At 44.6% G+C, this 19475-nt stretch overlaps 1 protein-coding gene across 5 annotated transcripts in view; it reads right to left on the bottom strand.

Annotated features, from left to right (window-relative positions):
- The window catches only part of LOC121002311 (NFX1-type zinc finger-containing protein 1-like), a 317735-nt gene that overhangs the window by 123679 nt on the left and 174581 nt on the right, over positions 1-19475 (bottom strand). For 4 of the 5 annotated variants that reach the window (XM_040433711.1, XM_040433713.1, XM_040433712.1 and 1 more), the window contains one exon: positions 3536-3635. In XM_040433711.1, coding sequence (XP_040289645.1) covers positions 3536-3635 — 100 coding nt within the window. Of the gene's footprint in view, positions 1-3535; positions 3636-19475 lie in introns of those variants that run through there. The other variant, XM_040433710.1, reaches the window with a different exon arrangement.

Genomic DNA, 19475 nt, shown 5'->3' with positions numbered 1-19475 from the left:
AATACAAAGGGCATTACAGCGGGTCTATATAACTACTAGGGTACTAAAGGGGACCTTCTTATAAGTCATCTTTGTTACTACTGTGGGCTGTAAAGGGGTGCCTTATAAAGGGGACTTGTTACTGCTGGGGGTACTATAGGTGGACCTTATTTCTACTGGGGGCACTATGGGTGCATTATTACTAATGGGGTTACTGTGGTGGCATTATTATTATAAGGCACAATATTGAGGGCATTACTACTAAAGGGGGAAGTTCAGAGGAGCATTCTTGCTACTGGGGCACTATTACTAATGAGGGTAGTTTGGTAGAAAATTATGACCATTGGTGGGACTTACTATGGGGGAACTATCTGTATGGCACTATTATTTTTGCATAATAGGGGAGCACAGCGGGCACAGTATTGGGGTTAGCAGCAGAATAGCAGCTTTGGGGCATGAGGAAGGGGGGAGTGATGGAAAGTGATGAATCTAAGATGTCTGTGTGGTAAATAGATACGAGATGTGGGTGAAAGAAGGCGTCAAGGTGGTCTGGTCCGAAGGGAAGAGAAGAGGAAAAAGAACATGAGAGTAGACATCACTGGATGTAAGCGTTATATATGTACAGTATAACAGTACATATTATAACAGTAGGGCTGGAGGGAGAGGTTACATTGAGAATTTAACACTGGTGGAGGGGAGGAGCATTTCAGTTTTCACCTTAGGCAGCAAAAAGGCTAGGTACAGCCCTGCGTATAGTTTTTCTTGCGTTTTGTATCGCCATATTAAGACCCCCATAACTTTTTTATTTTTATGTGCACGGAGCTGTGTGAGGGATCATATTTGTGGGGCTATCTGTACTTTTCATTGAGGTGTGTATGTTTTTTTAATCACATTTTATTCCATTTTTTGTGAACAAGAGAGGATGAGAGAAGGTGGACCTGAAGCAACCTCACCCAATAAAGTACCCATCTTTTCCTACTGGTTGTGTTTTTGCTCCTGTGAGCCAACTGTATGTGATAGGACCAACACGGGTCCATCTTCTCTCATCATCTCTTGTTCATGTGATACTTCTCCAGTTGGTTGGCGACCATCATCCGGAGGATTCCAAAAGAATGGCATCGGCAGCACTGACCATCCTGATCGAAAAATTATCTATAACATCAATGCACCAATCACCATAGAATAGGTGCCTCTAATTGAATTGTGATGATGCCTATGATGTTTATTTTCTTAATTGTTTATGTATTTTTATTTTCATTTTGAGGGAAAGGGGAGTGATTTGAATCTTTATATTTAAAAAAAAACATTTAAAGGGGTTCTGCACTTTCATTTAACTGATGATCTATCCTCTCGATAGATCATCAGCTTCTGATCGGCGGGGGTCCGACACCCGGGACCCCCACCGATCAGCTGTTTGAGAAGGCAGCGGCGCTCCAGCAGCGCCGCGGCCTTCTCACTGTTTACCGCCGGGCCGCCGGCCCACTGATGTCACGACTAGTATCAACTAGCGTGGGCGCGGCTAAGCTCCATTTAAGTGAACAGAGCTTATCCCCGCCCACGCTAGTTGATACTAGTCGTGACGTCAGTGGGCCGGCGGCCCGGCGGTAAACAGTGAGAAGGGCGCGGCGCTGCTGGAGCGCCGCTGCCTTCTCAAACAGCTGATCGGCGGGGGTCCCGGGTGTCAGACCCCCGCCGATCAGAAGCTGATAATCTATCCAGAGGATAGCTCATCAGTTAAATGAAAGTACAGAACCCCTTTAATATTTTTTACAACTTTTTTTTCACACTTTAAAGGGTTTCTACCACTATTTCTGCCGCCCACCACGTCCCTCCAGCCCGCCCCGCTCCTCTTGATTGACAGCCAACCTCGCTCCATCTCGAATTCCAGTTCTGTATTCGGCGCAGGCGCAGTGACTGTCGGACCGCAGTGAAGATGCCAGCGCAGGGAGCGGTCCGACAGTCACTGCGCCTGCGCCGAATACAGAAGCGCACGGCACAGGTGCTGGAATTCGAGATAGAGCGAGGTTGGCTGTCAATCAAGAGGAGCGGGGCGGGCTGGAGGGACGCGGTGGGCGGCAGAAATAGTGAGTAGACGGAGCCTCTAGGTGCTGAAAAGACGCCCCCATAGCACCTAGAGGCTCATTTGCATATTAATAAAAGTATGTTTTTAAGCTTAACGGCAGCAGACAAAGGTGATACAAGAGCACTGTTAGGTACTGCAGACACTAGCAGATCGCTAGTGTCAGTCAGCGAAAAATCTCAAAATCTGGTGGTAGAAACCCTTTAATAGTTCCCCTGGGGAACTTGAACAAGCAATCATTAGATTGCTTCTCTGATAGACTCCAATGCATTAGCATTGTAGTTCATGCGAATTTCACTGTGTTTCTATGGGTCTCCATAGGAACCTATGTGCAGTAGCCTCAAATCATTCAGGAGGGCCGAGGCTGCTGCAGACAACATTCGGCTCCCCGATCCTCACCAGGAGGAAGCGATGCACAGCCGGGAGCACATGCTCCTGGGTTTTGAGCTCCCAGATGCCGTGGGCACATTTGCCCATGGAATCTGAGGGGTTAAATGTGTGCGATCAATGTTATCATGGCTATGGCATCCACTGCACTTGCTATAGAGTGCCATCTTTAAATACCTGACCGTCGATGTATATTTGCGTTAGGCGGTCCAGAAGGGGTTAAATTGGCAAACTGTCAAATGTGATGTGTGATTGAACCCTAAATAGACACTAAGGGGAACATTTATAAAGACCAGCGTATTACATGCCCGAGGGCACATTAAGAGAGCGCATGCTTATAATAATTGTGGCACAACTGTGCAGGTCTGTGCACCAATACAGAAATCTACACCAGCAAGGTAGCTTGTGTAGATTTCCACTATAATCTATGTCCGTTTCCTGGAGTAAACAATAATGAATTTACCGGCATGGACTTCCCATATCCTGCCACACTCTGCTTACTTTTTTCAAAAAGTGTAACATTTGTGGCTTTTTGGAGCTCTAAGCCCCCAAAAGGTTGCAAAATTTTGCGCAAGCATTTGCAAGATTTTTACGCCAGTTTTCCGGCATACAGTGGATCATACATGCCCCCCTAGGTGTTCATTTACATGTGTCAAATTTGACACAGATTTTGGAGTGGATTCCTTTACTAAATTCTGTGTCAGATTCAATGACAATCTGCATTCCATGCATGTCAATGTTGTTTTTGCAACCTTATTCACATGCAATGGAAAGTTTCAGTGGCAAAGCTTGGTCTGACCCTGAGTCTAAAGACCAGAATTAACAGTATCATAAGGATCTATGACACTCATGTGAAACTGACTTTGGGCAATATGTTTAGTGATACATATATCTAACCAAATAATTTTAAACATGTAGGCAATTCTTAGTGAAAAACGTGAAAAATATGTAAGATCTAGAATCTGCGAATATGCAAAAATGTGCAAGCGAAATCCATTATTCTGCAGTGTTGAATAATAAAGATAGGTATCATACTTACATGCATAGCATTATTCAAATTGATCATTTTTGCATAGCAAAATCAATTACCTTGTTTTTTTTCTCGTATGTTTTGATAGACTGCTGAAATTCCCAGCCATTCTACAAGTATACTTGAAATAACCGAGGAACTTTCGACTTCCAGATATTCCTGCAGAGTTGAAAATGTTTTTTGCATTAGGTGTTGTAATTACAGGGTGCTAGTTTCCTAACAGGGCTGTATTATAGGGAGGACACAAGGGGAAAGTTAAGGACCTAGGTAGTCTCAAACTAAACCAGTTCTATGCCAAACACGATGCAACAGCAATCTGTAAACGCAGAATATATAAACTCATGGTATACTCACTATATGAATAAATGTGAATTTTCTAGCATATATACAATATTTTGATCAAAATCATTTGTGCCCATCCACCACGGCAAAGTGACCTCTTTTGGACAGGAACCTGCTCTAAATGCTGCCTCTTTTGATGCCAACCAGCCTTCAATAAATATAGGGAAGGCAGGCTTCATATATAATCTAAACTCACTGTGTATTATACTTTTCCTGGTGCCAGCTGGCCTCCAATGAATAAAGGAAAAGCAAGCTGTGGTGGATGGGCACAAAAGATTTTGATTAATATATATTTGCTAAGAACTTAAAAATTTTTCATATAGGGAGTTTAGCACGAGTTCATACTGTATATTCATTGTTTGCAGAGTTCTGTTTTATTGTGTTTGACTTTGTATTTTCAGCCATGGCGATAAGCATCTGCGCATTAGGATGTGCTGACTTTTGTCTTTGCATTTCTATTTATCTGTCTGTCTGGAACAAACAAAATCCACAGTGGTAATGATGCATCTGATTGTACCCTTAGGGTGCCTTCACACGCTGTGGATTTTGTTGCAGAAGATTCCGCAACTATAAATCAGTTTATTCATTTGAATGGGGCTCAAAGCACATGATTTTCTGCAAGCGCCATTCAGGTGACTGGAGTGACAGAGATTTCTGCAACAAAATCTGAAGCATGTAAAGGCACACTTAGGCCTCTTTCACACGGGTGTCGTGTGAGGGCCGGATAGGATGCAGGTGCATTGCAGGAAAATGCGCGATTTTTCAGAGCGAAGAGTTTTGCACTCGCGTGAGAAAAATCTGCATGTTTGGTACCCAGACCCGAACCCGGACTTCTTCACAGAAGTTCGGGATTGGCATCGGTGTTGTGTATATTTGATTATTTTCCCTTATTACATGGTTTTAAGGGAAAATAATAGAATTCTTAATACAGAATATAGAATAAGTAAATTATGGATGGAGGGGTTAAAAAATGTAAATTAAAATTAAACTCACATCATCCACTTGTTCACGCTGCCTGGCTTGTCTTCTTTCTTCTTCTTTGAGGACCTGGGAGAAAAAGAATCTTTGGGGACGTCACTGCGCTCATCACACGGTCCATCACATGGTCCGTCACACTGTCCATCACATGGTCCATCACCATGGTGATGGATCATGTGATGGACCATGTGATGAGCGCAGTGACGTCGCCAAAGGTCCTTTTCTCCCAGGTCCTCAAAGAAGAAGAAAGAAGACAAGCCGGTTTGCGCGAACAAAAAAAATTTAACCCCTCTATCCCTAATTTACTTAGCATTCTGTATTAAGAATGCTATTATTTCCCCTTATAAACATGTTATAAGGGAAAATAATAAAGATCGGGTCCCCATCCCGATCGTCACCTAGCAACCATGCGTGAAAATCGCACCGCATCTGCACTTGCTTGCGGACGCTTGCGATTTTCACGCAGCCCCATTCACTTCTATGGGGCCTGCGTTGCGTGAAAAACGCACAATATAGAGCATGCTGTGATTTTCACGCAACGCACAAGTGATGCATGAAAATCACAGCTCATGTGCACAACCCCATAGAAATGAATGGGTCCGGATTCACTGCGGGTGCAATGCGTTCACCTCACGCATTGCACCCGCGCGTGTAAGGGCTTTAGGCTTCCTTCACACAATTTTTTGTGACAAATTTATTTAAAAAATGGCCTCAAGTTTATTTTGGGAAATTATCATGAGGGCAATATTTCAAGAAGGACCTGCACTCACTTTCTTGATGATATGAAGAAACTTTTATTCAAAGCATAATAGCATCATCAAGCCTGAGCCTTTTTCAAACTACAGATACTCCCTGTACTGGGGTACTTCATTATTAATGTCGGATTTGTAACTTTTTCAATAAAGTACTATATTCAGTTTTATTAGTTTTGTATGGTATGTATAATATAGGAGTATATTTAGAAAACTATGAACTTTCAGAAGAATTTGGGCCAATATACACAAATGCTTTCCTATACATGTGGATATACCATTAAAATATACCTCAACTTATAACAAAACGTTATTAAAACTTATTGGAAATGTGCAAAAAAATTATATTTGTAATATACTTTCATAATTTATTATTTACTTTTACTAGTGAAATAGGCATCTGAGGTCCTGGTGCCTATTGCATTTTGCAGTCTGTACTCACTTACATCACTGCACATTCACACTACCGTATGGCTATTTCAGTGTTTTGAGGTCCGTTTTTCACGCATCCGTTTTTTGTTTCCGTTTCGGTTCCGTTTTTCCGTATGGCATATACAGTATACAGTAATTACATAGAACAAATTGGGCTGGGCATAACATTTTCAATAGATGGTTCCGCAAAAAACGAAACGGATACGGAAGACATATGGATGAATTTCCGTATGCATTCCGTTTTTTTTGCTGACCCATTGACTTTAATGGAGTCACGGAACGTGATTTGCGGCCAAATATAGGACATGTTCTATCTTTGCACGGAACGGAGATACGGAAACACAGAAACGGAATGCGTACGAAGTACATTCCGTTTTTTTTTGTGCTGACCCATTGAAATGAATGGTTCCGTATACGGACCGTATACGGAACGCAAAAAACAGCCCGCAAAACGGAAAAAAAAAAGTTTAGGTACACTTTAAGGCCTCTTTTACACGACCGTATGGCTTTTTCAGTGTTTTGCTGTCCGTTTTTCACGGATCCATTATTCCGTTTTTTGTTTCCGTTGGGTTTCCGTTTCTGTTCCGTTTTTCCCTATGGCATATACAGTATACAGTAATTACATAGAAAAAACTGGGATGGGCATAACATTTTCAATAGATGGTTCCGCAAAAACATAATAACATAGTACATAAGGCCGAAAAAAGACATTTGTCCATCCAGTTCGGCCTGTTATCCTGCAAGTTGATCCGCTTCGCAAGGAGCCCGGTACGTCACAGTCAGCCTCTAATTATTCAAAGCGCATGGAGGGGCAGTAGCTAGGCGGCAACAGACCGCGCTAAGCCACGCCCCTCTGGTCCGGGCAGGGCGCATTCTTAGCAAGGAAGGAGGCATTTAGGGGCGTGACTAAGGCAAAGGTATAGTTGCGGCAGGAGGCGGCATATGAATTAGGGGGGGGGTGGCTGCACGGAGGAGCAGGCACACACTCGAAACAACGCGATGCTGCGCTGCGCTGGGACCCAGAAAGCAGTGCGGCAGGAAGTTACCGCACCCATAAACAGAGAGGTAAACAATCAGTGGGGGACTGTAGGAGCCCTGCTGAAGTGAAAAAATACCTAAAAACATCTGGGGGGACCTTCAAACCGCTATTAGGGTCCATTAACACGTCCGTTGTTTCTTTCCTGATCTGTTCCGTTTTTTGCGGAACAGATCTGGACCAGATCTGGACCCATTCATTTTCAATGGGTCCTGAAAAAAAACGGACAGCTCAATGTCTGATTTTTTTTCAGGACCCATTGAAAATGAATGGGTCCAGATCTGGTACAGATCTGTTCCGCAAAAAACGGAACAGATCAGGAAAGAAACAACGGACGTGTGAATGGACCCTTAATAGTGATTTAACTGGTTTTTTAAAAAAATCTTGATCCTGGACAACCCCTTTAAGGGGGAAAAAAATTCCTTCCCGACTCCAAACATGCAATGAGAATAACTCCCTGGATCAATGACCCCTCTCTAGTAGCTATAGCCTGTAATATTATTACACTACAGAAATTCATCCAAGCCCCTCTTGAATTCTTTTATTGTACTCACCATCACCACCTCCTCAGGCAGAGAGTTCCATAGTCTCACTGCTCTTACCGTAAATAATGCTTTCCTATGTTTGTGTACAAACCTTCTTTCCTCCAGACGCAGAGGATGTCCCCTCATCACAGTCACAGTCCTGGGGATAAATAGATGGGAGAGATCTCTGTACTGACCCCTGATATATTTATACATAGTAATCAGATCTCCCCTCAGTCGTCTGTTTTCTAAAGTGAATAACCCTAATGTTAATAATCTTTCAGGGTATTGTAGTTGCCCCATTCTAGTTATTACTTTAGTTGCCCTCCTCTGAACCCTCTCCAGCTCTGCTATATCTGCCCTGTTCACAGGAGCCCAGAACTGTACACAGTACTCCATGTGTGGTCTGACTAGCGATTTGTAAAGTGGTAGGACTATGTTCTCATCACGGGTATCTATGCCCCTTTTGATGCAACCCATTATCTTATTGGCCTTGGCAGCAGCTGCCTGACACTGTTTTTTACTGCTTAGTTTGCTGTTTATTAAAATTCCTAGGTCCTTTTCCATGTCAGTGTTACCGAGTGTTTTTCCATTTAGTATGTATGGGTGATTTGCATTATTCCTTCCCATGTGCATAACCTTAAATTTGTCAGTGTTAAATCTCATCTGCCACTTCTCTGCCCAAGCCTCTAATTTATCCAGATCCATCTGTAGCTGTATATTGTCCTCTTCAGTGTTAATTACTTTACACAGTTTAGTGTCATCTACAAAAATTTATATTTTACTGTACAAGCCTTCTACAAGATCATTAATAAATATATTGAAGAGAATAGGGCCCAATACTGACCCCTGAGGTATTCCGCTAGTGACAGTGACCCAATCTGAGTGTGCACCATTAATAAACACCCTCTGTTTTCTATGATTGAGCCAGTTACTTACCCACATACTGATGTTTTCTCCCAGTCCGAACATCCTGATTTTATATACTAACCTTTTATGTGGTACAGTGTCAAATGCTTTGGAGAAGTCCAGATATACGACATCCATTGATTCAGCACTGTCAAGTCTAGAACTTACCTCCTCATAGAAACTGATTAAATTACTTTGACATGACCGATCCCTCATGAAGCCATGCTGATATGTTATTTGCTTGTTTTCATTGCGATCCTCCAAGATAGCATCTCTTAGAAAACCTTTAAACAGTTTACCCACAACAGATGTTAAACTTACCGGCCTATAATTTCCAGGGTCTGTTTTTGCACCCTTTTTGAATATTGGCACCACATTTGCTATGCGCCAATCCTGTGAAACACTCCCTGTCAGTATAGAGTCTGTAAATATCAGAAATAAGGGTCTGGCTATGACATTACTTAATTCTCTTAGGATACGGGGGGTGTATGCCATCTGGTCCTGATGATTTGTCTATTTTAATCTTTTTAAGTGTCACAGCCAGACAGCTGAGAAGCGCTCACAGGAGCTTCTCAGATCCTCCTCCTTGAATTTCTTTGTTTTGGTTTAGTTTCTCATCTCGTTAGTCTATCTCAGCTGTCATGCAGTTGGACTGATTGCTACCCTTTAAGTTCCTCCCCATAATGCAGTAGTGTGCGGCTGATACAACTTCCTGGAGTGTGTGTGCATGCAGTTCCCAGTTCCCAGTCCTCAGTCGTCAGTCGTCTGCAAGATAAGTGCTGTTTATGTATTTATTATTTTGTCTTTTCTGGATCCAGGTGACCCTGACTCCCTCCGTGTCAGTGTAGGGAGCCGGTGGTCGTGTCCCTTCACTATTGTAGGTCTTCAGGTAATAGATAGCCGAGGAAAGTGGATATGCGGCCATCCACCTTTGGGGTGTTCGCATAGGCTGAGCAGTGAGGGAGAGCGGCAGGTCTATTGCAGGGGTCTCCCTTTGTTCCTTAGTTGTGGATCCAGAGAGACATTGTTTATATGGTATTGTCTTGTTTCCTGTACACCATCCGTGACATTATCAGCCGCCAAAACCGTCTCAAGCATGGATCCGGTTTCACTTTTGGCTGAACGCTTTCAGGGTCTTTCTTTGGAGGTAGCTGATCTCCGTAAGACTTTTTCTCAGTTTCAAGTGACCGGTTCAGCTTGCGTTCATGGAGTTTGTGCTGAGCCTAAGATCTCGCTCCCGGATACGTTCTCCGGGGGTAGTGAGAATTTTGTGCGTTTTAGAGAGGCTTGCAAACTCCATTTTCGCCTTCTTCCCCATTCTTCTGGTGATGAAGAATGGAGGGTGGGGATCATTATATCGCTGCTCAGGGGTAACGCTCAGTCCTGGGCCTTTTCGCTGCCGGAGGGGGCACGGCCCCTTCGTTCAGTGGATGAATTCTTTTTAGCCCTGGGTCAGATATATGATGATCCGGATCGTATTGCTCTGGCTGAGTCTAGACTACGTCTGTTATGCCAGGGTAAACAATCCGCAGAGATATACTGTTCAGAATTTCGGAGATGGGCAGCAGATACGGGTTGGAATGATGCTGCACTCCGAAGTCAATTTTGCTATGGTCTTTCAGAGGGATTGAAAGATGCATTTGCCTTTCATGAAAGACCTACCTCCTTGGATTCTGCTATGTCTCAGGCTGTTCGTATTGACAGGCGTCTTAGAGAGAGAGGAGAGATCTCTCCTTCCTGTCATACTCAGTCCCGGGACAGTGCAGCGGTCTCATTCTGTGCACAGGGGTCTCAGTCGCTGTCAGCCCCTTCTGAGCAGGAGTCCATGCAGCTGGGGTTGATTGCCTCTGACAATAGAAGATTCAGCCCGCAGGGGAGGGTTTGTTTTTGTTGTGGAGGTATAAATCATCTGGCAAATGTTTGTCCCTCTAGGAGATTCAGGCAGTTTTCTGGGAGTAATAAAGAGACAAAAAGGAAAAAATCTTTTAAAAATGTTCCGTCTGTTACTATTGGCAGGGTTGAGGCGGAAATTGAAGGTTTTCCGTTTGCTTGTAGTTCCCATTTTGTCCTGCCTGCTAGGGTGGCGCTAGAGAGCAAGAGCATTTTTTGTGAGATTTTTGTGGATAGTGGAGCAGCTGTCAACCTCATTGATAATCAATTTGCAATAACTCATGGTTTCCAGGTATGCACTTTGGGAAAGGATATTCCTGTTTTTGCTATTGATTCAGCTCCACTTTCTCAGAAATCAATAAAGGGCATAGTTCACAATATCCGTTTAATTGTGAGTGATGCTCATGTTGAGGATGTGTCATGTTTCGTCCTTCACGGTTTGCCTACTCCTCTAGTGTTGGGGCTACCCTGGCACACTAAACATAACCCCACCATTGATTGGCAAGCGAGGCAAATAAATGGTTGGAGTAACTTTTGCAGAGAGAATTGCCTCATAACATCTGTTTCTGAGGTTTCTACTAAGACTGTACCACCTTTCCTCTCTGAATTTTTGGATGTCTTCTCTGAGAGTGGAGTTCAGGGTTTACCTCCGCACAGGGAGTATGATTGCCCTATTAATCTCATCCCAGGCGCCAAGCTGCCTAAATCTCGTTTATACAATCTCTCCCAACCTGAGAGGGTCGCTATGCGGGCTTATATCTCTGAGAGTCTGAGAAAAGGACACATACGACCCTCGAAGTCACCTGTTGCCGCTGGTTTTTTCTTTGTTAAGAAAAAAGATGGTTCTTTAAGACCTTGTCTGGATTTCAGGGAGCTGAACAGTATCACTATTCGTGATCCTTATCCGCTTCCTCTGATCCCGGACCTGTTTAACCAGGTTGTTGGGGCTAAAGTCTTTTCCAAATTAGACCTAAGAGGGGCATACAACCTGGTTAGGGTCAGAGAAGGAGACGAATGGAAGACGGCTTTCAATACCCCTGAGGGCCATTTTGAGAATTTGGTTATGCCTTTTGGTTTGATGAATGCCCCAGCCGTTTTTCAGCATTTCGTCAACAGCATTTTTTATCATTTAATGGGAAATTTGTATTAGTGTATTTGGATGCATTTTGATTTTTTCTCCTGATTTCAATACTCATAAGGAACACTTACGTCAGGTCTTGCTCATCCTGCGGGAGAATAATTTATACGCGAAACTGGAAAAATGTGTGTTTGCGGTTCCAGAAATCCAATTTCTGGGGTTTCTTGTCTCCGCTTCTGGTTTTCACATGGACCCCGAGAAGGTCCGCGCTGTGCTGAGTGGGAGCTTCCTGAGAATCAGAAGGGCTCTGATGCGTTTTTGGCTTTGCCAATTATTACAGGAAATGTATTTTGAATTATTCCTCTGTTGTTAAACCACTCACTGATATGACCAGAAAGGGGGTAGATTTTTCTTCCTGGTCGGTAGAGGCGCGTAAGGCCTTTTCTAATATCAAGGAGAGTTTTGCTTCCGCTCCCATCCTAGTACAACCTGATATTTCGTTACCCTTCATAGTTGAGGTTGATGCTTCTGAGGTAGGGGTGGGGTGCGGTCCTTGTCTCAGGGTTCCTCTCCTGCCCAAATGGCAACCGTGTGCCTTTTCTCAAAGAAACTCTCCTCCGCAGAGAGAAATTATATGTGGGAGATTGGGAATTGTTGGCCATCAAGTTGGCTTTTGAGGAATGGCGCCATTGGCTAGAGGGAGCCAGACACCCTAGTACCGTGTTTACTGACCATAAAAATCTGGCCTACTTGGAGTCAGCCAAGCGTCTGAACCTGAGATAGGCCAGATGGTCTTTGTTCTTTTCAAGGTTTAATTTTGTTGTTACGTTCCGCCCTGGGGTTAAGAATGTGATGCAGATGCCCTGTCACGTTGTTTTCCGGGAGGTGGGAATTTTGAAGACCCGGGTCCCATTTTGGCTGAAGGTGTGGTGGTCTCTGCTCTTTTTCCTGAATTGGAGGCAGAGGTGCAGGCAGCCCAGTCAGAAGCTCCTGATCTTTGTCCTCCTGGGAGGTTGTTTGTGCCTCTCGCTTTGAGACACAAGATTTTTAAAGAACACCACGACACGGTCCTTGCTGGGCCCCCGGGGGCAAGAGCCACACTGGATCTCATCGCTCGGAGATTCTGGTGGCCTGCGCTTCGTAAGTCGGTTGAGGGTTTTGTGGCAGCTTGCGAGACTTGCGCTCGTGCCAAGGTCCCTCATTCACGGCCATCAGGTCCTCTCCTTCCTTTGCCCATTCCTTCCCGTCCTTGGACACATCTGTCCATGGACTTCATAACGGACTTGCCTCGTTCCTCGGGGAAGTCTGTGATTCTGGTGGTGGTGGACCGTTTTAGCAAAATGGTGCATTTTATCCCTTTTCCTGGTTTGCCCAATGCTAAGACGCTGGCGCAGGCATTTATTGACCACATTGTCAAATTGCATGGGATTCCTTCAGACATAGTCTCTGATAGGGGCACGCAGTTTGTTTCCAGATTCTGGAAGGCTTTCTGTTCTCGCTTGGGGGTTCGGTTGTCATTCTCTTCTGCTTTCCATCCGCAGTCGAATGGCCAGACAGAGCGCGTCAATCAGAATCTGGAGACATATCTGCGCTGTTTTGTGGCGGAGAATCAGGAGGATTGGTGTTCTTTTTTGTCCCTTGCTGAGTTTGCTTTAAATAACCGTCATCAGGAGTCCTCTGATAAGTCACCATTTTTTGGTGCATATGGGTTCCATCCGCAGTTTGGGACTTTCTCGGGAGAGGGCTCTTCTGGTTTGCCTGATGAGGACAGATTCTCCTCGTCTTTGTCATCTATTTGGCAAAAGATTCAGGATAATCTAAAGAGCATGAGTGAGAGATATAAGCGTGTGGCGGATAAGAGACGTGTGCCTGGTCCGGACCTGAATGTTGGTGATCTGGTGTGGTTGTCTACCAAGAATATCAAATTGAAGGTTCCGTCCTGGAAGTTGGGTCCTAGGTTTATTGGGCCTTACAAGATCCTGTCTGTCATCAATCCTGTTGCCTACCGTCTTGATCTTCCTCAGACTTGGAAGATCCATAATGTTTTTCATAAGTCCTTATTGAAACCTTATGTTCAACCTATTGTACCCTCGCCTTTGCCTCCTCCTCCGATTATGGTTGATGGAAATCTTGAATTTCAGGTCTCTAGGATTGTGGATTCTCGTCTTGTCCGCGGTTCCCTCCAGTACCTCGTTCATTGGGAGGGTTATGGTCCTGAGGAGAGGATGTGGGTCCCAGTGACGGACATTAAGGCCTCTCGTCTCATCAGGGCTTTCCAAAGGTCCCATCCTGAGAAGGTGGGCTCTGAGTGTCCGGAGTCCACTCCTAGAGGGAGGGGTACTGTCACAGCCAGACAGCTGAGAAGCGCTCACAGGAGCTTCTCAGATCCTCCTCCTTGAATTTCTTTGTTTTGGTTTAGTTTCTCATCTCGTTAGTCTATCTCAGCTGTCATGCAGTTGGACTAATTGCTACCCTTTAAGTTCCTCCCCATAATGCAGTAGTGTGCGGCTGATACAACTTCCTGGAGTGTGTGTGCATGCAGTTCCCAGTTCCCAGTCCTCAGTCGTCAGTCGTCTGCAAGATAAGTGCTGTTTATGTATTTATGATTTTGTCTTTTCTGGATCCAGGTGACCCTGACTCCCTCCGTGTCAGTGTAGGGAGCCGGTGGTCGTGTCCCTTCACTATTGTAGGGTCTTCAGGTAATAGATAGCCGAGGAACGTGGATATGCGGCCATCCACCTTTGGGGTGTTCGCATAGGCTGAGCAGTGAGGGAGAGCGGCAGGTCTATTGCAGGGGTCTCCCTTTGTTCCTTAGTTGTGGATCCAGAGAGACATTGTTTATATGGTATTGTCTTGTTTCCTGTACACCATCCGTGACATTAAGTCGCTGTTGTACTTCTTCTTGGGTCAGACAGGTCACTTTTAATAGGGAATTTACTTTTACATTCTGCATTTCATCTGACAGTTTATTTTCCTCAGTGAATACAGTGGAGAAAAAAATATTTAATAGCTTTGCTTTCTCCTCATCGCTCTCTGCAACTTTCCCCTCATTGCTCTGTGGGGGCCCACACCTTCAGATTTATACTTTTTACCATTTATATAAATTTAGGGTTAGTTTTGCTCTCTTTGGCAATTAATCTCTTCGTCTCTAGTTTGGAGGTTTTTATTTGTTTTTTACATATTCAATTTTTTTCCTGTCGGATCCGTCCTGCCGCTATTTCGCCGTGCCGCCGCTCTGTCCCCATTGACTATAATGGGGACGGAGGGCGGAGCTCCGGCGCAGCACGGCAGTGCACGGCGAGAGGCCGCCGGACTAAAAGTACTGCATGTCCAACTTTTCAGTCCGATGGCCTCTCACTGTGGTGAGCTCGGTGACGTCAGCACAGGTCCTGCTGAATGAAGATAGAAGTGAGTTCATTCTTTTTTATTTTTTAACCCCTCAACCATGTTGTAAGGGAAAATAATACAGTAAATTGACTTATCAATTTACTAACATCATCTCCTAGCAACCATGCGTGAAAATCGCATTGCATCCGCACTTGCTATGCGATTTTTCACGCAGCCCCATTCATTTCTATGGGGCCTGCGTTGCGTGAAAAACGCAAAATATAGAACATGCTGCGATTTTCACGCAACGCACAAGTGATGCATGAAAATCACCGCTCATCTGCACAGCCCCATTGAAGTGAATGGGTCCAGATTCACTGCGGGTGCAATGCGTTCACCTCACGCATTGCACCCGTGCGGAATTCTCGCCCGTGTGAAATTGTCCCCATTACAGACAAGGATAGTACTGTTCTATGAAGGGCCAGCTGTTCAGTTCCGCAAAATAGGGAATGCATACAGATGTCATTTGTAATTTTTGCAGATCCGTTTTTTTGAGGACCGCAAAATACATACGGTCGTGTGCATGAGCCCTGAAAGAAAAAAATGGAAAATTGATCCATTTAACCACCTCCGGACCGCCTAACGCAGATTCGCGTTCCGGAGGTGGCAGCGCTGCGCACAATCACGCATATACGCGTCATCTCGCGATGGCCGGGATTTCCTGTGAACACGCGCACACAGGCGCGCGTGCTCACAGGAACGGACGGTAAGAGAGTTGATCTCCAGCCTGCCAGCGGCGATCGTTCGCCGGCAGGCTGGAGATGTGTTTTTTTTAACCCCTAACAGGTATATTAGACGCTGTTTTGATAACAGCGTCTAATATACCTGCTACCTGGTCCTCTGGTGGTCCCCTTTGTTTGGATCGACCACCAGAGGACACAGGTAGCTCAGTAATATGTTGCACCAAACACCACTACACAACACTACACCCCCCTGTCACTTATTAACCCCTTATTCACCCTTGATCACCCCTGATCACCCCATATAGACTCCCTGATCACCCCCCTGTCATTGATTACCCCCATGTCATTGATCACACCCCTGTAAAGCTCCATTCAGACGTCCGCATGATTTTTACGGATCCACTGATAGATGGATCGGATCCGCAAAACGCACACGGACGTCTGAGTGGAGCCTTACAGGGGCGTGATCAATGACTGTGGTGATCACCCCATATAGACTCCCTGATCACCCCCCTGTCATTGATTACCCCCCTGTCATGATCACACCCCTGTAAAGCTCAATTCAGATGTCCGCATGATTTTTACGGATCCACTGATAGATGGATCGGATCCGCAAAACGCACACGGACGTCTGAGTGGAGCCTTACAGGGGCGTGATCAATGACTGTGGTGATCACCCCATATAGACTCCCTGATCACCCCCCTGTCATTGATTACCCCCCTGTCATGATCACACCCCTGTAAAGCTCCATTCAGATGTCCGCATGATTTTTACGGATCCACTGATAGATGGATCGGATCCGCAAAACGCACACGGACGTCTGAGTGGAGCCTTACAGGGGCGTGATCAATGACTGTGGTGATCACCTCATATAGACTCCCTGATCACCCCCCTGTCATTGATTACCCCCCTGTCATTGATCAACCCCCTGTAAAGCTCCATTCAGATGTCCGCATGATTTTTACGGATCCACTGATAGATGGATCGGATCCGCAAAACGCACACGGACGTCTGAATGGAGCCTTACAGGGGCGTGATCAATGACTGTGGTGATCACCCCATTTAGACTCCCTGATCACCCCCCTGTCATTGATCAACCCCCTGTAAAGCTCCATTCAGATGTCCGCATGATTTTTACGGATCCACTGATAGATGGATCGGATCCGCAAAACGCACACGGACGTCTGAGTGGAGCCTTACAGGGGCGTGATCAATGACTGTGTTGATCACCCCATATAGACTCCCTGATCACCCCCCTGTCATTGATTACCCCCCTGTCATTGATCAACCCCCTGTAAAGCTCCATTCAGATGTCCGCATGATTTTTACGGATCCACTGATAGATGGATCGGATCCGCAAAACGCACACGGACGTCTGAGTGGAGCCTTACAGGGGCGTGATCAATGACTGTGGTGATCACCCCATATAGACTCCCTGATCACCCCCCTGTCATTGATTACCCCCTTGTCATTGATCAACCCCCTGTAAAGCTCCATTCAGATGTCCGCATGATTTTTACGGATCCACTGATAGATGGATCGGATCCGCAAAACGCACACGGACGTCTGAGTGGAGCCTTACAGGGGCGTGATCAATGACTGTGGTGATCACCCCATATAGACTCCCTGATCACCCCCCTGTCATTGATCACCCCCCCTGTCATTGATCACCCCCCTGTCAGGCTGCATTCAGATGTCTGTGATGTCCATGATTTTTACGGATCCACGGATACATGGATCGGATCCGCAAAACACATACGGACATCTGAATCGAGCCTTACAGAGGGGTGATCAATGACAGGGGGGTGATCACCCCATATAGACTCCCTGATCACCCCCCTGTTATTGATCACCCCCCTGTCATTGATCACCCCTCTGTAAGGCTCCATTCAGACATTTTTTTGGCCCAAGTTAGCGGAATTATTATTATTTTTTCTTACAAAGTCTCATATTCCACTAACTTGTGTCAAAAAATTAAATCTCACATGAACTCACCATACCCCTTACGGAATCCAAATGCGTAAAATTTTTTAGACATTTATATTCCAGACTTCTTCTCACGCTTTAGGGCCCCTAGAATGCCAGGGCAGTATAAATACCCCACATGTGACCCCATTTCGGAAAGAAGACACCCCCAGGTATTCCGTGAGGGGCATATTGAGTCCATGAAAGATTAAAATTTTTGTCCCAAGTTAGCGGAAAGGGAGACTTTGTGAGAAAAAAATAAAAAATATCAATTTCCGCTAACTTGTGCCAAAAAAAAAAAAATTCTATGAACTCGCCATGCCCCTCATTAAATACCTTGGGGTGTCTTCTTTCCAAAATGGGGTCACATGTGGGGTATTTATACTGCCCTGGCATTCTAGGGGCCCCAAAGCGTGAGAAGAAGTCTGGTATCCAAAGGTCTAAAAATGCCCTCCTAAAAGGAATTTGGGCACCTTTGCGCATCTAGGCTGCAAAAAAGTGTCACACATCTGGTATCGCCGTACTCAGGAGAAGTTGGGGAATGTGTTTTGGGGTGTCATTTTACATATACCCATGCTGGGTGAGAGAAATATCTTGGTCAAATGCCAACTTTGTATAAAAAAAATGGGAAAAGTTGTCTTTTGCCAAGATATTTCTCTCACCCTGCATGGGTATATGTAAAATGACACCCCAAAACACATTCCCCAACTTCTCCTGAATACGGCGATACCAGATGTGTGACACTTTTTTGCAGCCTAGGTGGGCAAAGGGGCCCATATTCCAAAGAGCACCTTTAGGATTTCACAGGTCATTTACCTACTTACCACACATTAGGGCCCCTGGAAAATGCCAGGGCAGTATAACTACCCCACAAGTGACCCCATTTTGGAAAGAAGACACCCCAAGGTATTTCGTGAGGGGCATGGCGAGTTCCTAGAATTTTTTATTTTTTGTCACAAGTTAGTGGAAAATGATGATTTTTTTTTTTTTTTTTCTTACAAAGTCTCATATTCCACTAACTTGTGACAAAAAATAAAAACTTCCATGAACTCACTATGCCCATCAGCGAATACCTTGGGGTGTCTTCTTTCCAAAATGGGGTCACTTGTGGGGTAGTTATACTGCCCTGGCATTCTAGGGGCCCAAATGTGTGGTAAGAAGTTTGAAATCAAATTCTGTAAAAACTGACCAGTGAAATCCGAAAGGTGCTCTTTGGAATATGGGCCCCTTTGCCCACCTAGGCTGCAAAAAAGTGTCACACATCTGGTATCTCTGTATTCAGGAGAAGTTGAGGAATGTGTTTTGGGGTGTCTTTTTACATATACCCATGCTGGGTGAGATAAATATCTTGGTCAAGGTGGGCAAAGGGGCCCACATTCCAAAGAGCACCTTTCGGATTTCACTGGTAACTACCCCACAAGTGACCCCATTTTGGAAAGAAGAGACCCAAAGGTATTCTCTGATGGGCATAGTGAGTTCATGGAAGTTTTTATTTTTTGTCACAAGTTAGTGGAATATGAGACTTTGTAAGGAAAAAAAAATAAAAATAATAATCATCATTTTCCGCTAACTTGTGACAAAAAATAAAAAGTTCTATGAACTCACTATGCCCATCAGCGAATACCTTAGGGTGTGTACTTTCCGAAATGGGGTCATTTGTGGGGTGTTTGTACTGTCTGGCCATTGTAGAACCTCAGGAAACATGACAGGTGCTCAGAAAGTCAGAGCTGCTTCAAAAAGCGGAAATTCACATTTTTGTACCATAGTTTATAAACGCTATAACTTTTACCCAAACCATTTTTTTTTTACCCAAACATTTTTTTTTTATCAAAGACATGTAGAACAATAAATTTAGAGCAAAATTTATATATGGATCTCGTTTTTTTTTGCAAAATTTTACAACTGAAAGTGAAAAATGTCATTTTTTTGCAAACAAATAGTTAAATTTCGATTAATAACAAAAAAAGTAAAAATGTCAGCAGCAATGAAATACCACCAAATGAAAGCTCTATTAGTGAGAAG

Source organism: Bufo bufo, chromosome 5 (assembly GCF_905171765.1).
Source record: "Bufo bufo chromosome 5, aBufBuf1.1, whole genome shotgun sequence".
NCBI lineage: Eukaryota > Metazoa > Chordata > Amphibia > Anura > Bufonidae > Bufo > Bufo bufo.
The sequence above is the reverse complement of the archived record's forward strand: the minus strand, read 5'-3'. Positions and strand labels throughout refer to the sequence as shown.